The sequence below is a fragment of the Hypanus sabinus genome, chromosome 21 (assembly GCF_030144855.1).
Source record: "Hypanus sabinus isolate sHypSab1 chromosome 21, sHypSab1.hap1, whole genome shotgun sequence".
NCBI lineage: Eukaryota > Metazoa > Chordata > Chondrichthyes > Myliobatiformes > Dasyatidae > Hypanus > Hypanus sabinus.
In genome coordinates this window covers 34933063-34948563 of record NC_082726.1, presented here as the reverse complement: position 1 = coordinate 34948563, position 15501 = coordinate 34933063, and the positions used below count along the sequence as shown (strand labels likewise).

At 40.2% G+C, this 15501-nt stretch overlaps 1 protein-coding gene across 6 annotated transcripts in view; it reads left to right on the top strand.

Annotated features, from left to right (window-relative positions):
• Positions 1-15054, top strand: part of washc2c (WASH complex subunit 2C) — a 71911-nt gene extending 56857 nt beyond the window's left edge. For all 6 annotated transcript variants that reach the window (XM_059946294.1, XM_059946297.1, XM_059946293.1 and 3 more), the window contains 12 exons: positions 438-616; positions 1618-1714; positions 2689-2865; positions 3573-3749; positions 3828-3947; positions 6076-6195; positions 7886-7987; positions 8319-8381; positions 10104-10304; positions 11745-12281; positions 12412-12586; positions 14139-15054. In XM_059946294.1, coding sequence (XP_059802277.1) covers positions 438-616; positions 1618-1714; positions 2689-2865; positions 3573-3749; positions 3828-3947; positions 6076-6195; positions 7886-7987; positions 8319-8381; positions 10104-10304; positions 11745-12281; positions 12412-12586; positions 14139-14290 — 2100 coding nt within the window. In that variant the 3' untranslated portion in view covers positions 14291-15054. The remainder of the gene's footprint in view (positions 1-437; positions 617-1617; positions 1715-2688; positions 2866-3572; positions 3750-3827; positions 3948-6075; positions 6196-7885; positions 7988-8318; positions 8382-10103; positions 10305-11744; positions 12282-12411; positions 12587-14138) is intronic.
• Positions 15055-15501: the final 447 nt, after the last annotated feature.

The following is a 15501-nucleotide window of genomic DNA, read 5'->3' as shown; positions in this document are numbered from 1 at the left end:
GTTGTTAAATGTCCTTGACACAACAAGTCAGCATTATGTCCCCTGGATTTTTTTAAAAAACTATCTTCAATTTTTGATGTATGGTTATGGTTTCCTCTGCCTGAGAAACAATGCCTCACTTATAACCCTTCATAGTTTTGGACATTGTCAATATTCTCTTAACCTTTGCTTTAGGCTTCTCTAATCACCCTTCACAAGATCCCTGGGTCCTGTAAATAAACTCTGTACTTTCCAGCTGAGATGCAAACCGAGTTTAAAAGTATTGAAAATCCATGTTATTTTTCTCCCTTATCATAATATCAATTTTTCAACATTTAGGTGTATTAATGTTTTCCTTTAAGTTAACCGCCCTTTCACCAGCACACCAGCACGAGTTTGTCTGCACACCTTGCCCATTTTCTCAATCAGTTGGCTTCTCATAAGTGTTTTCACTGCAGGGTGACTGGCAAGGCTCAAGTTCGCCAGTGACAGAGCGTGCTGTGGGCATTGAGGTCTCACCGACTTCACTAACAAAGGAAGTGACACCCAAGGCTGCTGCCGCCTCAAAAGCAGTGAAGACCAGTCTGTTTGATTATCCTGAGGAGGAGGACTTGTTTGGTGTATCTGGGAAGGAAAGGTGAGACTATGGAGTTATTTTAGAAGCACATAGTGAAAAGTTGAATATGTAGTTTGAAATGTAGCCTCCTTTTGTAGGGTGCTTAAAGAATTTAATAGTAATAACCTCCTCCAAAAAGGATCTGTTCTGTTGAGCTTCTCTTGCAAATGAAGGTCCTCTATTGTAAGAGCCTGTCTTGCTGGGGGTGACACTGTGCATAGTATTGACAGGAATGATGCAATGCTGTGCAGACTCCTAACTAGTAGAAGGGAAAGCAAGACAACAAAACTAGTACCATGATCCAGGCCACAGGATTGCTGCCCATGCAATATGCTTTCTGGGGGAGCATGTGCCGTGTTATTTGGACTTGCCAGCACATCTATAGAAAGCACCTATATTTCTCGGACATCTGGTCATCTTTAATGCACAAGATATAAAGTGGGGCTTGCAACATTACAACACACACAAAATGCTGGAGGAACTCAGCAGGTCAGGCAGCATCTAGAGAAAGGAGTTATCAGTCGACGTTTCGGGCCAAAACTCTTCATCGGGACTCCTTCCAGAATTATTTCGTTCAGTCTAAATTCAGATAGTTGTTGTTCTTATATCTTGGTGTTATTTATGGATCTAAAGGTAAAGCAGACAACTTGTTATTTGGCTTTTGTATTGAGATTCCATCATATCTACTGACTTTAGATATCTAGAAACATTGACCATGTCACGTGTAATCTGTCTGCTGTTGTGTTTTGATTAATTAAAGGTACTTTAGTCTTCAAGCATTTCTTTGTTGTAGAAAGTCATACTTTTTGAAAACATGTTATCATTAATCATACATGCCCTTTCCCTCCCTTGCATTACCTTTTAATATCCATGGCGCTCAACTCCCTGTTCCCTGATGTTTGAGTTTGAGAACAATGGTACAGGCTGAGACTTCAAATGCATTTAAGGAGTTTGGATGTTAATGGAAAGAGATTTCTGGCCTCCTTTCTAGGTTTTATTTTTAATTACTTTTCTCTTTTCAGCCAGAAAAAGCCCCAAAAAGTTTCTCTTTTGTTTGAAGATGATGATGAAGATGATCTCTTTGCATCTAAGCCGGCAGCCAGCAAACCTGCTGCTCAGGTATTAACACTTAAAATGCCGTATGAAGCTATTGACTGAAAAATGTTTTTGTTAACAAAAGGAACTCCTATACCTTATCCCAGAACCACATCAATGACCTCTATTCATGACTGGACCTTGGATCTCGATTCATTGCAGAAGCGAGTCTTCCTTCTGGTAGAGCCGTGTCATTGGCTTCTCAGCAGTTGGTAGATTGGCCTAGTACTTGCTCCTGAGCTCTGTGGATGTGCTGTCATGGTACTCAGTAAGAACAAAATCTGGACCAAAGCTGCCACTGCATCTCATCATAATTTTAGTACAGTGTAGTAAGTACAACAAAGAGTACTTTAAGGCTGTTAACACTGAGATCACTGATAATTAATGGCATGATATATTCATGAGGATTCTTTTCTCTGTGTCAGTTAGCCTTTGGATTTGCTAATTAGGTTTGCACAATGGGAACAGGTTCTTAGATAACTTGTGTTTATACACAGAACAGATATTCTAAGTTCAAAGGTTTCTCATAAATCAAATTTTGACACCTGCCCATGTATTAGGGCAAAGGATCAAATGTTTGGTCAAAGAGTTGCGTTTTGAGGAAGAAAGGGAACTGGAAGTTTAGAGAATTCCAAAAAGAGGTTAGATGTCTATAGATGAATTGAATGAATTAGCCCAAGGTCCGAGAAGAAGATTGTATGGATGCATGAGGTCATGGATAGAAGAGAAAATGGTATGATGGAGGGGGGAATTGTAATATCAACTTGCCACTGCACTGGAAGTTAATGTGGGTTATCAATATAAGCAATGACCAAACAGGTGTGATTTATTACAGGGATAATCAGAATGCACTATAGTAAGAAAGTGCTCCATTGGGAATTGGGGGTGGGGGATGCCATAGAGTTGTTTAAGAGATTGTTCTTAAGTGCTTCCTTTGAACCATTTGTAACGCAACTTAAACTCTCACACTGATACTGTGTTCTCTGTTTTGACAAAAGCCTGCCGCAGCTCCTCAGGGGTCAACAGTGTTCAGCAAAGCTGTGGAAAATGATTCTGTTGAATCAGATGGGAAAAGCCAAACGGAACAGAAGGTTGAGACCAAGAAAAGGCCACCGGGTGCAGTTCCTCTTTTTGCTGGGATCGATGTCCTGCAGCAACAAGAAAAGACCAAACTGGTACTTAACTCAAATCAACAACAAATATGAAGCTGCAGAATACTTTTTGAAGATTGTGTATTCTGCGACTGCATTTGTAGTGCACCTGGAGCTGATGGTGGGTCACCGTGACTCTGGTAGACGGTTCAACGTAACTGAGGAGCTTTGGCCAGTACAGGGCAGTTAAGAGTGGGAAGTCATTTTTATTGTCATCTGCACAGGTGCAATGAAACACTTACTTGCAGCAGTATCACAGGAACTAAGCCTTAGAGTCACATTTACAAAAAAAAAATAAATATCATTGATGATACAACATTATCAAATGAACATAATTAGAACGAGAAAAGTCAATTATAGTGCAAAGCAGTTACAGTGTTGCTACACTGAGCTAGTGATTAGAGTTGTGCAGGTTATTTCAGGAACAAAATGGTTGAAAGCAATTAGCTGTTGTTGAACCTGGTGGCGTGGATCTTCATACCCAAAGATAGTGCAAGAAAATGGCATGGCTGGATGGTGGAGATCTTTGATGCTAGCTAAGCTCTTTAGCCCTGCTGATCATGCTAAACAAGTTCTCTACTTGAGCATTTGGCCCAGATTTCTCTGAACCATAAACCATCTGAGTCACCTAGATCAGAGTAGATAGACACTGGTGTCCCTTTTCTAAAGAGTTGTTGTGTTGCTGCAACAACTGAACTATCTCAGTAAACGTCATTTGTTTTTCTCTTCAGTTGACCTCGAATGATGTAACTTCCCAGGGAGCTGATACTACTTCTAAGTCAAGTAGCCCCAGTTCACAGGAGGAGTTGCTGAGCAATCGCAAATCAGTAGTAAGTCTGTTTGATGACAAGGATGATGAGGATCTGGAGGATACAGCTAGCCAGCATAATCTAGTTCATGATGAAAAGGTAAACGACAGAACAGCTTTCTTGCTCTAGGCCACAATTAATGCTTCACAAGTGGCAGCAGTCATCTCTTTTCTGCAGCTTCCTGAGAGCGGTACGAGTACCAGGGTGTTCCAGGATGAAGAGTTGCTGTTCAGTCACCACCAGCAGAAGGACAATGATCCAGATGTTGACCTCTTTGCTGATGCTCAGAAACCAGAGGTTAGTTAGTTCTGAACTTAATTGTTCTAATGTCCATTAGATGTCACTAAGAATAGTGTTGCGCTCATATCTGTGTAGTGTTGTTCTTAATGTGTGGGAATTTTTTGTGGTTTGAATGTGCTTGAGAGGAAGTCCTGATGTCTTTGTCACATACTAGAACATGGTCACATTGAGCATGGAGCACTTATCGAGAGGCTTGGGTTGTGAACTAGGTAAAATTCAGTCATGCAAAGCCTTTGGAGTCTGTGTTTGAGCCGTATGGCCTACGTTTAGGTCACTTGCTCCCAACCATGGTCACTTGCCTGGTCTGACAAGGTACGACACAGAGCCCAGGTCTAACTTCTCAGCTTAGTCAGTAGTGAGCAGCCCTGCTTCAACTCTGTGCTGTAGAGAAACCTTGAACTTTAGTCACAATGCCGAAGATCTGAAAAGTAGGAGTTGAGGGAAGGGAAGGAGATGTCACAGTCCTGATAGCAGTGCAGTAAGTTTTCTTTTGCGGAGTATCCAATGCTTTAATGTCTTTTTTTCAAAAATGTAATATTTAATCTTTTGGGCACCTGTTCTTCACAGTGTGTCTGAAACATCTGGATTTCCTTGGTCTAGGATGCTGCAAATCCTAATGTAAATAATTTTTGCAATTGACAAAAAGACCGATCAGGTCCATGTACAGAGTAGTAACAGCGAATTGCTCCAGTCTTGCTTCCTGGACCATTTCCCTTTTGCTCAGAGAACAAAGGAAAAGAAACATATTGTACAGTGAGACGAATCAGCACAGGCTGATTTCAATAACCTGTGCCTAGTGGTCAGGTTATGATTCTTTGCAGATTATTGTACAAAATCTGGTTATAACCTGTAGATTGAAAAATACTGTATCTGTGACTGGGGTGGGGAGAATAAAAAGCAACTTGTATTTATGTGTGGTGTCTTCCATGATCTAGAAAGCCCTTTACATCAGTAGCTGTGGTGAGAGAAGGGTGGATTGGAGCAGTAAACAGTCTGGTAATAATCTTATAAAATCTCGATCTCGCAAAATTTAACTCTCTTAAATATTTGAAGAGTTTTTGGTGATTCTTGGATCCCCCCCCCCCTTCTGTGATCCAGAATGCTTATGCTGTCTATTACCAATGTCTGTATGATTTATAAATTCATACGAAGAATGGAGAGATTCATTAGTAAAGCTGAGGGAAGGCAACAATAAGTGGATGTGGAAATTTGTCCACTTGTTTTTTAAGTAGTCTCAAACAGCCAGTGAGATAGATAAGCAGTGTGAGTGGCATTGGTGAAGCTAACCACACTTCCACGTCTGGGAAAATACCTGAGAGCCACTACCAGAGATATTTATAACTTATTGCTCATTGGGAAAGCTAACTGAGTACATTTGAGACCATGGAACAGACTGTATCCAATTCTTACCCATCCTTTCTGCCTCATGGAAGCCATGGGAAGAAGTGCACCTTCAGCCTTGTTTGGGGTTGACAAAGCAGTAGGCAGTGCACGGTGCTGCATTGTTCTGATAAGCTCAAAGATATAAAAACAGTTTCTAAAATACATTTCTTCCAACGCCAGCGTTCATAGAATGAACCTGGGATCTGAGGCTCATTGTAATTGTGCTCAAAATATCGTGTTATTGTGGTAACGAGCTGTTGATGCTCAGAAGCAGCTGATGCTACATCACTGGTGTCTTGGCTGGTAAAGTGGATAATACTGCATTAGCTCTGAGTGTGGGCAAGAAATGAGTGGTAGTGATTAGCATTTAGTGACTGGCTGTCAGGTGAGTATAGGTTTGAGTTCTATTATTAGTAATAATATTAATAACAGTTATTATTAATACCAGCCTCTTCTCACCATCTGGATTTTCCCATTTGATACTCTGTGTGCAGATCTGTTCATAAGCTCTTGAACCCCCACTAACTTTAGAATTTGGTATTGAAAATATGTGAATATTTTGACTTCACTCTTTGTGTCACTTTCAATGTCAGTTTATTAAATTATAAGCCTATTTTAAAAATGTGTGAGGGATAGGGTGATATGATTCATAAAAGCTTATAGAGTTCTTATAAATAACAGAATAGGAAGCAAAAAAAAACAACTTTTTTTCATGCCTGTTGACCCTGGGCTTGTGTTGCAGGTTAAAAAGACACAAATGAAGCCTCCCACTAACCCTCCAGCGCCACCTCAGACCAAGGCTGTGGAGCTTCCCAGTCACGATCTCTTCGACACAACCGATAGCTTGTTCAACAGCACCAAGGTAGTAATAAAGAGGAAGGTTAATCTGTCAGAAATGATACTAATAAATGCTGGATGTACAAATGTCAGAGCCTATGCTGGGAAACATTTTAAATGGAGGCTTTGTTAGAATCATTCCCAAAGTGTTGGTCAGCCAGAAATTACTTGCAATCAATGTATTATGTAAAATGTTGGAAACACCTAGTTGGTTAGGCAGCATCTATGTTAAATAAAACTGTTGATATTTCACATCTAAGGTCCCTATTCTACATTTCATCTATTTGCCACTCTCATTCCCTCTCTTCTTGGATAGAGTTCCCTTCACTCTCCATGATCTCAGTAGATTATCTTTTGCAATTTCTACAGCATCAACAAAATTCTATCACCAGCCACACATTCTGCCCTGCTTCCCTTTCAGCATTTCAATGGGATCAGTCCCTCTGCTACCCCTTGGTCCTCTTTTTTTCCTCTCCATCAGCTTTTCCTCTTTTGACACCTTCTCTTGCAGTTGCAGGAGATACAACATCTGTTCCTTTACCCCTTTCCTTCCCACCATCCAGAACCCAAACAGTCTGTCCAAGTGAAGTAGTTAATCTCTTGCACTTCCAAACAAGTATATTGTACTCGGTGTTCAGAGTTGTAGCCTCTTATACTTTGGAGACACCAAGAGCAGATCAAATGACCACAGGCTGGAGTTTCCTGTTGCCTGTCCCTTTAATTCTGTATCTCATTCCAGTTTACCTGACCCTGACTTCCTGCATTGTTATAACAAGGCCTAAGATAATCTTGAGAAACAGCATCTCCTCTTTCCTTGGGGCAGGTATGGCTTTCCAGCGTCTGTGTCAAATTCTACAGCTTCAGATAATTTCCCAATCTGTATCAAAGCTGTCAGTTTCTTAATCCATCTGTAGCATTTGCTGTGCTTTACTCCCTCAGTCTGACCTGCTGGGTGTGTGATACAACTCAGCATTCTGAAACTGTTTGCGCCCTCTATGGCCCTTATCTCCATTTTCCTCCTTAACTGTACCCTTTAGCCCTTTGACCTAATAAGTTCCCATGGGAACCCTAGTCTCACCCTTTCGGAGATATTTCCTTTGCTCTATGTATCCCTCACCTGTCTTCTCCGCAACTCAGTGCTAACTTTTTTTTTTTACTTTCCCTGTTCCAACAAGGGATCCGTGAACTAAAATGTAAATTTGTTTAAACTGTTCATAAATGTGACCTGACCTTACTGCATGTACATTTTCTGTTCTTAAGTCTGATTTCAACCATCTGATTATCACTTACCATTTATAACAGGACTTTTATTAATGTAAAAGGAAATGTGATCAGTGAGCAGAGGCTTCCACGTTTCTATGGTGGGGATAAAAATAAATGAAGCAGTTCCATTGAGAATTAGAATCGTTCAGATTTGCTGATCAGGAAGGGCGAGAGGGAGGCTAACTTAGTATGTTGCGCTGTCATCTCTGATATGTGTCTGGAATAAGCAATGTGTATTCAATAATTCTATCTCCTTGTTTTCTGATTAGATTATATATAATCTGTAGTTGGTCCATTTGTGCAGGTTTAAAAAATAGTAAATCACACTTGAGAACACATGCATCAGAGTTGATTGGCATAATCAGAGTATGTTTAAATGTTATAACCTGTATTTCATTGGAGTCATCGAGCATGAGCACTATTAAAGCTTTAATTTTCAATTTTACTTGAAGCCATCATCTGCAAAATCTCCTTCCAAGTCCAATATTTTTGAAGACAAAGAAGATGAAGATCTCTTTGGTGCAGTATCTAAAAAGCCGCCTGCGGTACACACGGTAAGCCTTGGCATTTCCAAACTTACAAAGCAATGAAGCAAAAACAGAAATGCTGGAAAAACCCAGCCAGTCATGCAGCATCTGTGGAAAAAGAAACAATTAATGTTTCTGGTCAGCAACCTTTAGATAACGTGTGGGGGAGGGGGAAGGTGCAGGAGGAGTGCAAGTCAAAAGCCTCTCTGGAGATTACTTAAGAAAGATAAGGTGATAATGAGCATATGTACAAACTGTTAACGAGAATTCAAAGAAGTATGAGAAGGGAAAATGAGGGTTATAATGAGAAACTATTTTGCTCTCTCATCATTTCCTGATGTTTACCCTCCCTCCACAGAAACACACCAATATGGGTCCCATCAAAATAAAAGGACCTTCCTCTCGGATTGGAAAGCTCCAAGTAACTTTATTTTGTGACTTCTTTCTAAGATCTTTGTCACCTTGGACACTTGCTGCTTTATGCAATCACTTCTTTGCCTCAGAGCTCCTCAGTGGTGTTTTATGTTGGTGCTGACTGGTATCCTTTAAGTATTTGCAGCCAGGTTTCACTACTTGCAGTAACTGCAACTTGGGTAACTTACACTTTATTCGGTGCACCTGCTCGTTAATGCAAATATCTAATCAGCCAATCACATGGCAGCAACTCAATAGGTAAAAGCATGCAAACCCATGGTCAAGAGCTTTCGTTGTTGTTCAGACCAGACATCAGAGTGGGGGAGAAATGTGATCTAAGTGACTTAGACCATGGAATGATTGTTGGTGCCAGATGGGGTGGTTTGAGTATCTCAGAAATTGCTGATCCCTTGGGGTTTTTACACACAGCATTCTCCAGAGTTTACAGAGAATGTTGTGGAAAAACAGAAAAAAAAATCCAGTGAGCAGCATTTCTGTGGATGGAAACACCCTATTAATGAGAGAGGTCAGGGGAGAATGGCCAAAGTGGTTCAAGCTGCCAGGAAGGTGACAGTAACTCAGCTAATCACACGGTGTAACAGTGGTGTGCATAAGAGTATCTCTGAACACACAACACATCAAACCTTGAAGTGGGCCACAGCATCAGAAGAAGACTACACCAGATTCCAAGTAATAAAGTGGTCACTGAATGCAGATGAGGTGTTACAATGAGATAAGCAGATTTTGTCTAAATCTCCCCCAGTGACTTTCCTTGCAGCTGTGTTTACCTGATTTTCAGATTGTGGAGTGTTGCAGTTACAGTTACTAATTTGATGCCTTTCCCATCCAATGTGGCCCTTTTTTGTAATGGGTACCCCTACAAAAATAGGTTCCACTCCAAAAGGATCACCCAACCTGAACCCTCTACTCCCAGGCTGACCCAAACTGTTGCCACATCACGGCCCTCTCATCTCTTAAATCAGAGGTCGAATCTGGAATGTTTAGATTGTGTGTGGCTTTCTATCACTTTGGCAGGTTATCTTGCAAAATAAAGGAGATTGCCAGGGCTTTAAAGATTCTCCATGTGTTGTAAGTTGATGAGGTGCAGGATCCGAGGCTTAAGTTTGTTTTTCCCCCTCCTACAAACTACTGTATTATAGGAGTGATTGATGGGCTAAAGGTGATTTCTCCATTTTGAATGACTGGTGTGTCAAGATAAGGAGGCATTTGCTTTGGACTATGAGAAATTTGGGGTTGAAAAACTGGAATTGTGCACTTTGAAATGCAGTGGAGAGTTGCAGAGTAAATTCAGATATTAGGTTTTTGAGCACAAAGTGAATGAAGGGACAGACCTCAAGGACTGGCCAGCAGTATATTGAATGGCAAATAGCGCTTGAGGGGCCTTGTACCTTTTCTTACACTTTGAAGTTTCACTGACAGCAAAATTTAGCACCAAGCACCAGGGGAATTTTAAAGAATCTGTAACAGAAGTTACAGCACGCTACAGTGTTGGGTGCATGAATGGGCTTTATAACCAGTCTTGTGCAAGCCATTATTGAGTATCAAAGCTCACAGGTCTTTGCTGCTTAAAAGCTAACAGCACCTCACTCTGCTTCTAGCTGCACTCTAAAATCAGTCTACACATGCTGGACTATTTCCTTCCTTGCCACTAATTTATGGCTTTGAGTATGTCATATCCCCTGTTTCCCTAAAACTTTTCTCTTTGTAGGCAAACTTGGCGATAAATACAGCGAGCCTCCTACCAGGAGCGTCACCCAAGTTTCAAGGCATTATTCCTGGGTCTGCATCAATTTCACCTCCATCTACCCTATCCACAAACATTGCCACAGCTCCCGAATCCCCACTGGGTGAGGGCAGTGTGAATCTCAATGAACCCGTCCAGGTGGACATCCTGCACAGTGTTAATAAGGTAAGATTTGACAAAACTTAAAATATTTAGCCAGATAGGATTTTAATTATCTTGTGTTGACGTTAAAGGTAACTTCCTTACAACAATCGTCGCCTAAACCATTGAGAGGAACCATACCACCCATTCCATTTCAAATATAGAAAGGTTGAAGAATTTGTTTAAAAATATTGAAAAGGCAAGTCGATGAATTAAATCTAGGTAAATTTCTTGAGCATCCAGCTGCTAGTTTGGTGTTGAGTCAATCTATTTCCAGGAAATGAGTGATCTGAAATTCTTTAAAGCAAAATTTCCTGGAGGGAAAAGAAAAGCTAACCAGCCAATTTCCGTTGTTCAAGATGAAAGATATGAAGAACACTTTTTTTAAACAAATTTTAGAATTGTTTAGACTGAGTTAATTTTATTTAAGGAGTTTTCATAGAGCAAAAACTAAATTTGTTTTGTTACTGGTGTTACTGTTTCCTTACTGCTTAGTAAGTCGGACCTAAAGCACCTTTGGATTTGCTTTCAAGCTCTGTGTTCCATGCTGGATGTAACACTTGAAGAATGTTATTTTGGCCTTGGTTGGAGAACCTGGCAAATTCATTAGAATTTTATTTGGTCTGAAAGGGTTAAATTGTGAGGGCAGTTTACAAACTAGGTTTGCAGACTTTGGGCATGAAAGATTACATAAAGATCTAATTACTCATTGAGATGATTGGGACCAGAAGGTGAAGATGTTTTATCCAGTGGGCAGGTCCAAACAAGTGGGAATAAGGCTTTGGAGCTGATGTCAAGAAACATTTAGGGTTGTGAAAATGAGACTGTTCCATTCCCATAAAATATTTTAATTGTCAATTAAAAATGAAGAACAGTGGCAGATTAATTGTGTTAGGCTAGTGCATTGAGAGTTTGGGAATTAAGACAAGTAGAGGACACGGCATAGGTTAGAGGGGCCTAATGGCTGCCTTCTCTTTCTTGGTACTCAAGGATCATGTAGATGACAGAACTCCTCTCCAGCGTATCGCTAATCTTACTGCGATATCTTGGCATCTGAAATGACTCCTGAGTACAAGGCCATTTTGTCCACAGGTTCATGCCAGTTCTCATGGGAGCAACTTTACATGTCCCATTTTTCCCTCTTGTTTCCCTTTACCCCCCGCTACATTCTCTCACACACGTACCCATTAGCTCCCTGTTGTTTATTATTTTGTCATTAACTAGCAATGGGTAAGTTACTGTACCCAGATGACCTCCAATATAGCTAGTTTATTAATGATTGTGAAGTAGCTATTTATTTAGATGTCATTAGTTGGAGTATCCAACTACTTTGTGCTAAGTTTAGAATATTTATTGTGTAATGTACATTCTATACTTTAACTGTAAATGTTATGGGCTCTGTCTGTTGTTTGGTCACATTTGTTGCTAAAATATTCAGTGGTAGTCCATTCTGTTGTCTTGCAGAACCGTGCAAAAGTAGCAAGGAAGCGTCGACCTCCAACAAGGGAGGCAAGGCGACTGGCAGCTCAACAGTCTGCTGAGGTGGAAGAAGTGGACCAGAGATCAGAAATTGATGGCACTTCAGTGAAAAAGAAGGTTTCTGCACCAGGTCTTTCTGTGAAACAAAGTCCAGACAAGACCCTCTCCGCAGCGCCAACGTCGCCAATTGAAAGATCCCCTGATAAAAGTGCTGACCCACTCTCTGCTGCCACTGTAGATCTTGATTCTGATCTCTTTAGTTCAGGTGATTCATTTAAATCGAGCTTGGTGCAGCCACCGACTGCCCCAACTGAGATCAGAAAGGACACGCTGCCGAGTAAGGAACCAGTCCAGTCAATGTTTGCACCTAGCGAAGATGACCTTTTCAAGTCTAGTAAACAAGCCATGAAGAAACCCAAACCTGCTTTCCTTGAAGAGGAAGATGAAGATCTTTTTGGAACAGCAAAACTGGAGACAACTAAACCATCAACAAAAACATCAAAATCAATAGACATCTTTGAGGTAACATTTTTTTATTTGTTAAATGTGAACTGGTTACCTGTAACCAATGAAAAATTCTGATAGTGAAGTAGTTCATACAGCTAGTAAGTTTTGGGTATTGCCTGCTGAGATTTTTTTTCCTTTGTGTTAGGATGACCTATTTGCCACAGAATCTGTCACCCTAACCAAGAAGAAGAACGAGGGTGACACTGATGTAAACCTCTTTGATGACAATGTTGACATATTTGCTGACATAAAAATAGCTCCAAAAGAGAAGAAAAGCAGGAAGAAGATTGAAACCAAGTCAATATTTGACGATGACATGGGTATGTAAATACAGAATGAGAAAGGGACCATACCTAACAACCCGTATAGCAATGTGTTCTAGAATTGTACGGCAAAGAATCTTCATTGCTTCCTCTCCAAAAGAATAAGCACATTAATTGTAAGTTCCTAGTCTATCCCCTGTCATGGACGTGCTGTCTCAGTACTAAATTTCAAAGTTTCTTGATAAAGTTATTTTAATACCGTATCCCCAAGTCCAGGCCACTGATTTGATTGCCCATCCCTCTCCCATTGTCCGAAAGACCAGTGGAACCTGCACTGACCTTTGAGAGACTTGCTTTGAATATTTCCCTCCATTCTATTAAAATTCTGTAAGCACAGAGAAAGATTGGTCAGCCTGTTGTACCAATGCTGATTCTGCAGAGAGCCATTCTAATTCCTCCATTCCACCATGCTAGTGAATTATTTAAAGCCTTTTCTTTCATATACTCATACAGCACAAAGCAGGACTTTCAGCTGACTGAGTCAATCAGGCAACCATTTACTATGATCCTCCATTAATCCCACTTAAATTCTCCCACATTTATAAGCTGTCCCCAATTTGTACCATTCAGCTGCATAAGTGGAGCAGTTTACAATGGCTTGTGAACATTTAGGATCTGGGAGGGAATAGAGGATGAGATCACAAGGGGCACATGCAAACTGCACACAGGCAGGGCCTGAGGTCAGATTGAACCCAGGTCTCTAGTGCTGTGAGGCATTTCGCTGGTTAATTGCTTAGCCGGTTTCAACAATTATTCCTGTTTAGGAAGTTAACTTTTATCCAATTGAAGGTACATTTAAGCATGTTTAAGTCTTTAAAGGTGAACGCCCATTGAGCTCAAATATCATACAGATGTGCTGAATTTACCTCCTAGAGTGAACAGAACTAAAGAACAACGTTCTTTGCTCAATGCCATTGTCTCTTGAGGAAGTGATATGAAAAGATAATAATGCCCAAGATGCCTATCTCTGCACTTTAGCCTTTGTTCACAGAGTTAACAGTATTTACTGTATCTTGCCATTGATTTCCCCATATCTGCTGCCTAACTCTGTTTGGGATAACTAAATGTTCCCCTTAATAAACTTCATCATTCTTGTTATTCTGGTGAGAAAAGGGACCATAATTGGAGAAAGCAAAACCAGAACTGCAGATGCTGGATCTGAGTGTTTGCAGCACTTTCTGTTTTTGTTCTACTTTATTCGATACTATTTCAGTATTACTATTTTTAATACCAATTGAACAAATGAGAGTGAAACTCTCTCCATTGTACGTGCATGACTAAACTTTTCATGAAATTTGTAATAGCCTCAGCAAATAGCTTGCACATCTGGCTGTCATTTTTCCTGCTCCATTCTTTAACAAATGGAGCATAGGTTTTACACAACACCGTGATCAGCTGAAGAGTCTGGAGGAGTGGTATCCCTATTTTTGTTTTCACTCTCCTTCCCGTGCTGACCATCTTTCCAGCTGCAGTGTTATTTCTAGATGCTTAAATCTAGGTCTGCAATGCATGTATTCCTGTCTAAGTTGTTGATGTCTTTGTATTTCAGATGATATTTTTGCTTCATCCTCATCCTCAGACAGCTCCAAGAAACAATTCAAACCCAAGACCAAATCAAACCAGACTGCCATTCCGATCAGCACAGCAGAAGGCAAAACTGCAAACATTTTTGAAGATCCTTTGAACGTTTTTGGACCATAAGATGCAGGTGTAAAAGCAATGTTAAAAGTTACCGGGAGGGAGAGGAGTAACCCAGCATTTCTTCCTCCTCCTCCTGTCCAAGGCAGTGTTCTAGTTTTCGAATATTACAGTTAAACCTTAAACATCGTCAGACCTCAAAACTGATAGGTGGAGCAGAGGTTGGTGCAGTTACCTTGTAATTTTGAATACTCACACTTATTTCCATTTGGTCTCCTAACCCTCTTGTGAACCATATTTTTTCCTGCACAATTTTGATGCCTTAATTGTTAAACATTTTACTCAATTTCACCTTACGTTATTGAGAAATCTCTCTCAAGTCTGTGGGGAATTTTCTTTTTGCTTTGAGTATGAAGCACTGATTTCCAGTACCTGATAGGTAGTTTGATGCCTTCTGGTAATCTTAGATCATTGAATTTTATTAAATTCTTTTGTAAATTGTGGTATTACATTTGAGATGGCTTGCTACTTTCATGAACAATATCCCATATTTGAAGTTAAGGATTCTCTATGACCAGTGCAATATAATGTAAATATTACTCATGAAATTAAAGACGTGCTTTGTAAGGAAATTAGTTGCAGACTTACTAAGGCCAAGGCTGACTAGACCTTATGGCATTTGAAGTCAGTGGTTTGAGATCAAAGATGCATCTGTTAGATTCATATTGAGGCCATCGGCTGTTTCATTCTGATTGGAGTTAAAATGCTCTGGAAAAATAAAACTGCACAGTGAACAAACTTTGTAATAAATCTTATTACATCCTGCAGCTTTTAGAAGATCTTTGGGATTTGCATCCATGGTGTTTGTCCTTTCATAAACAAGTAAAATAACATCCACTTGCTTTATTATTGTCACAGTTAGAATTAACTGTTTAAACTGTTATCAGTGCTGTATTACTAAATTGCAATTGTGAATGTGATCTGGATCCCCTTGTTGATTGCTGGCCCTTGTTGTGTCGTGTACCTGTGAAATTTGGGTAAGTATTGTAATGCTAAAGAAGGAAACCATTTAGCCCATTAGATCCATGCTAGCTCCCATTTCTCCTTTTCCTGATTTCCCTGTACCACCTTGTGTCTCATTTATGCCCATAACTTTTCAAAAACATTAACCTACACTAAGGAAAATTTATTACAGCAGCTTAACCTTTCCGCATCTCTTTGGGTGTGGGAGGAAAGTCACAGTCACAATGAGAACATGCAAATGCCACAGACAG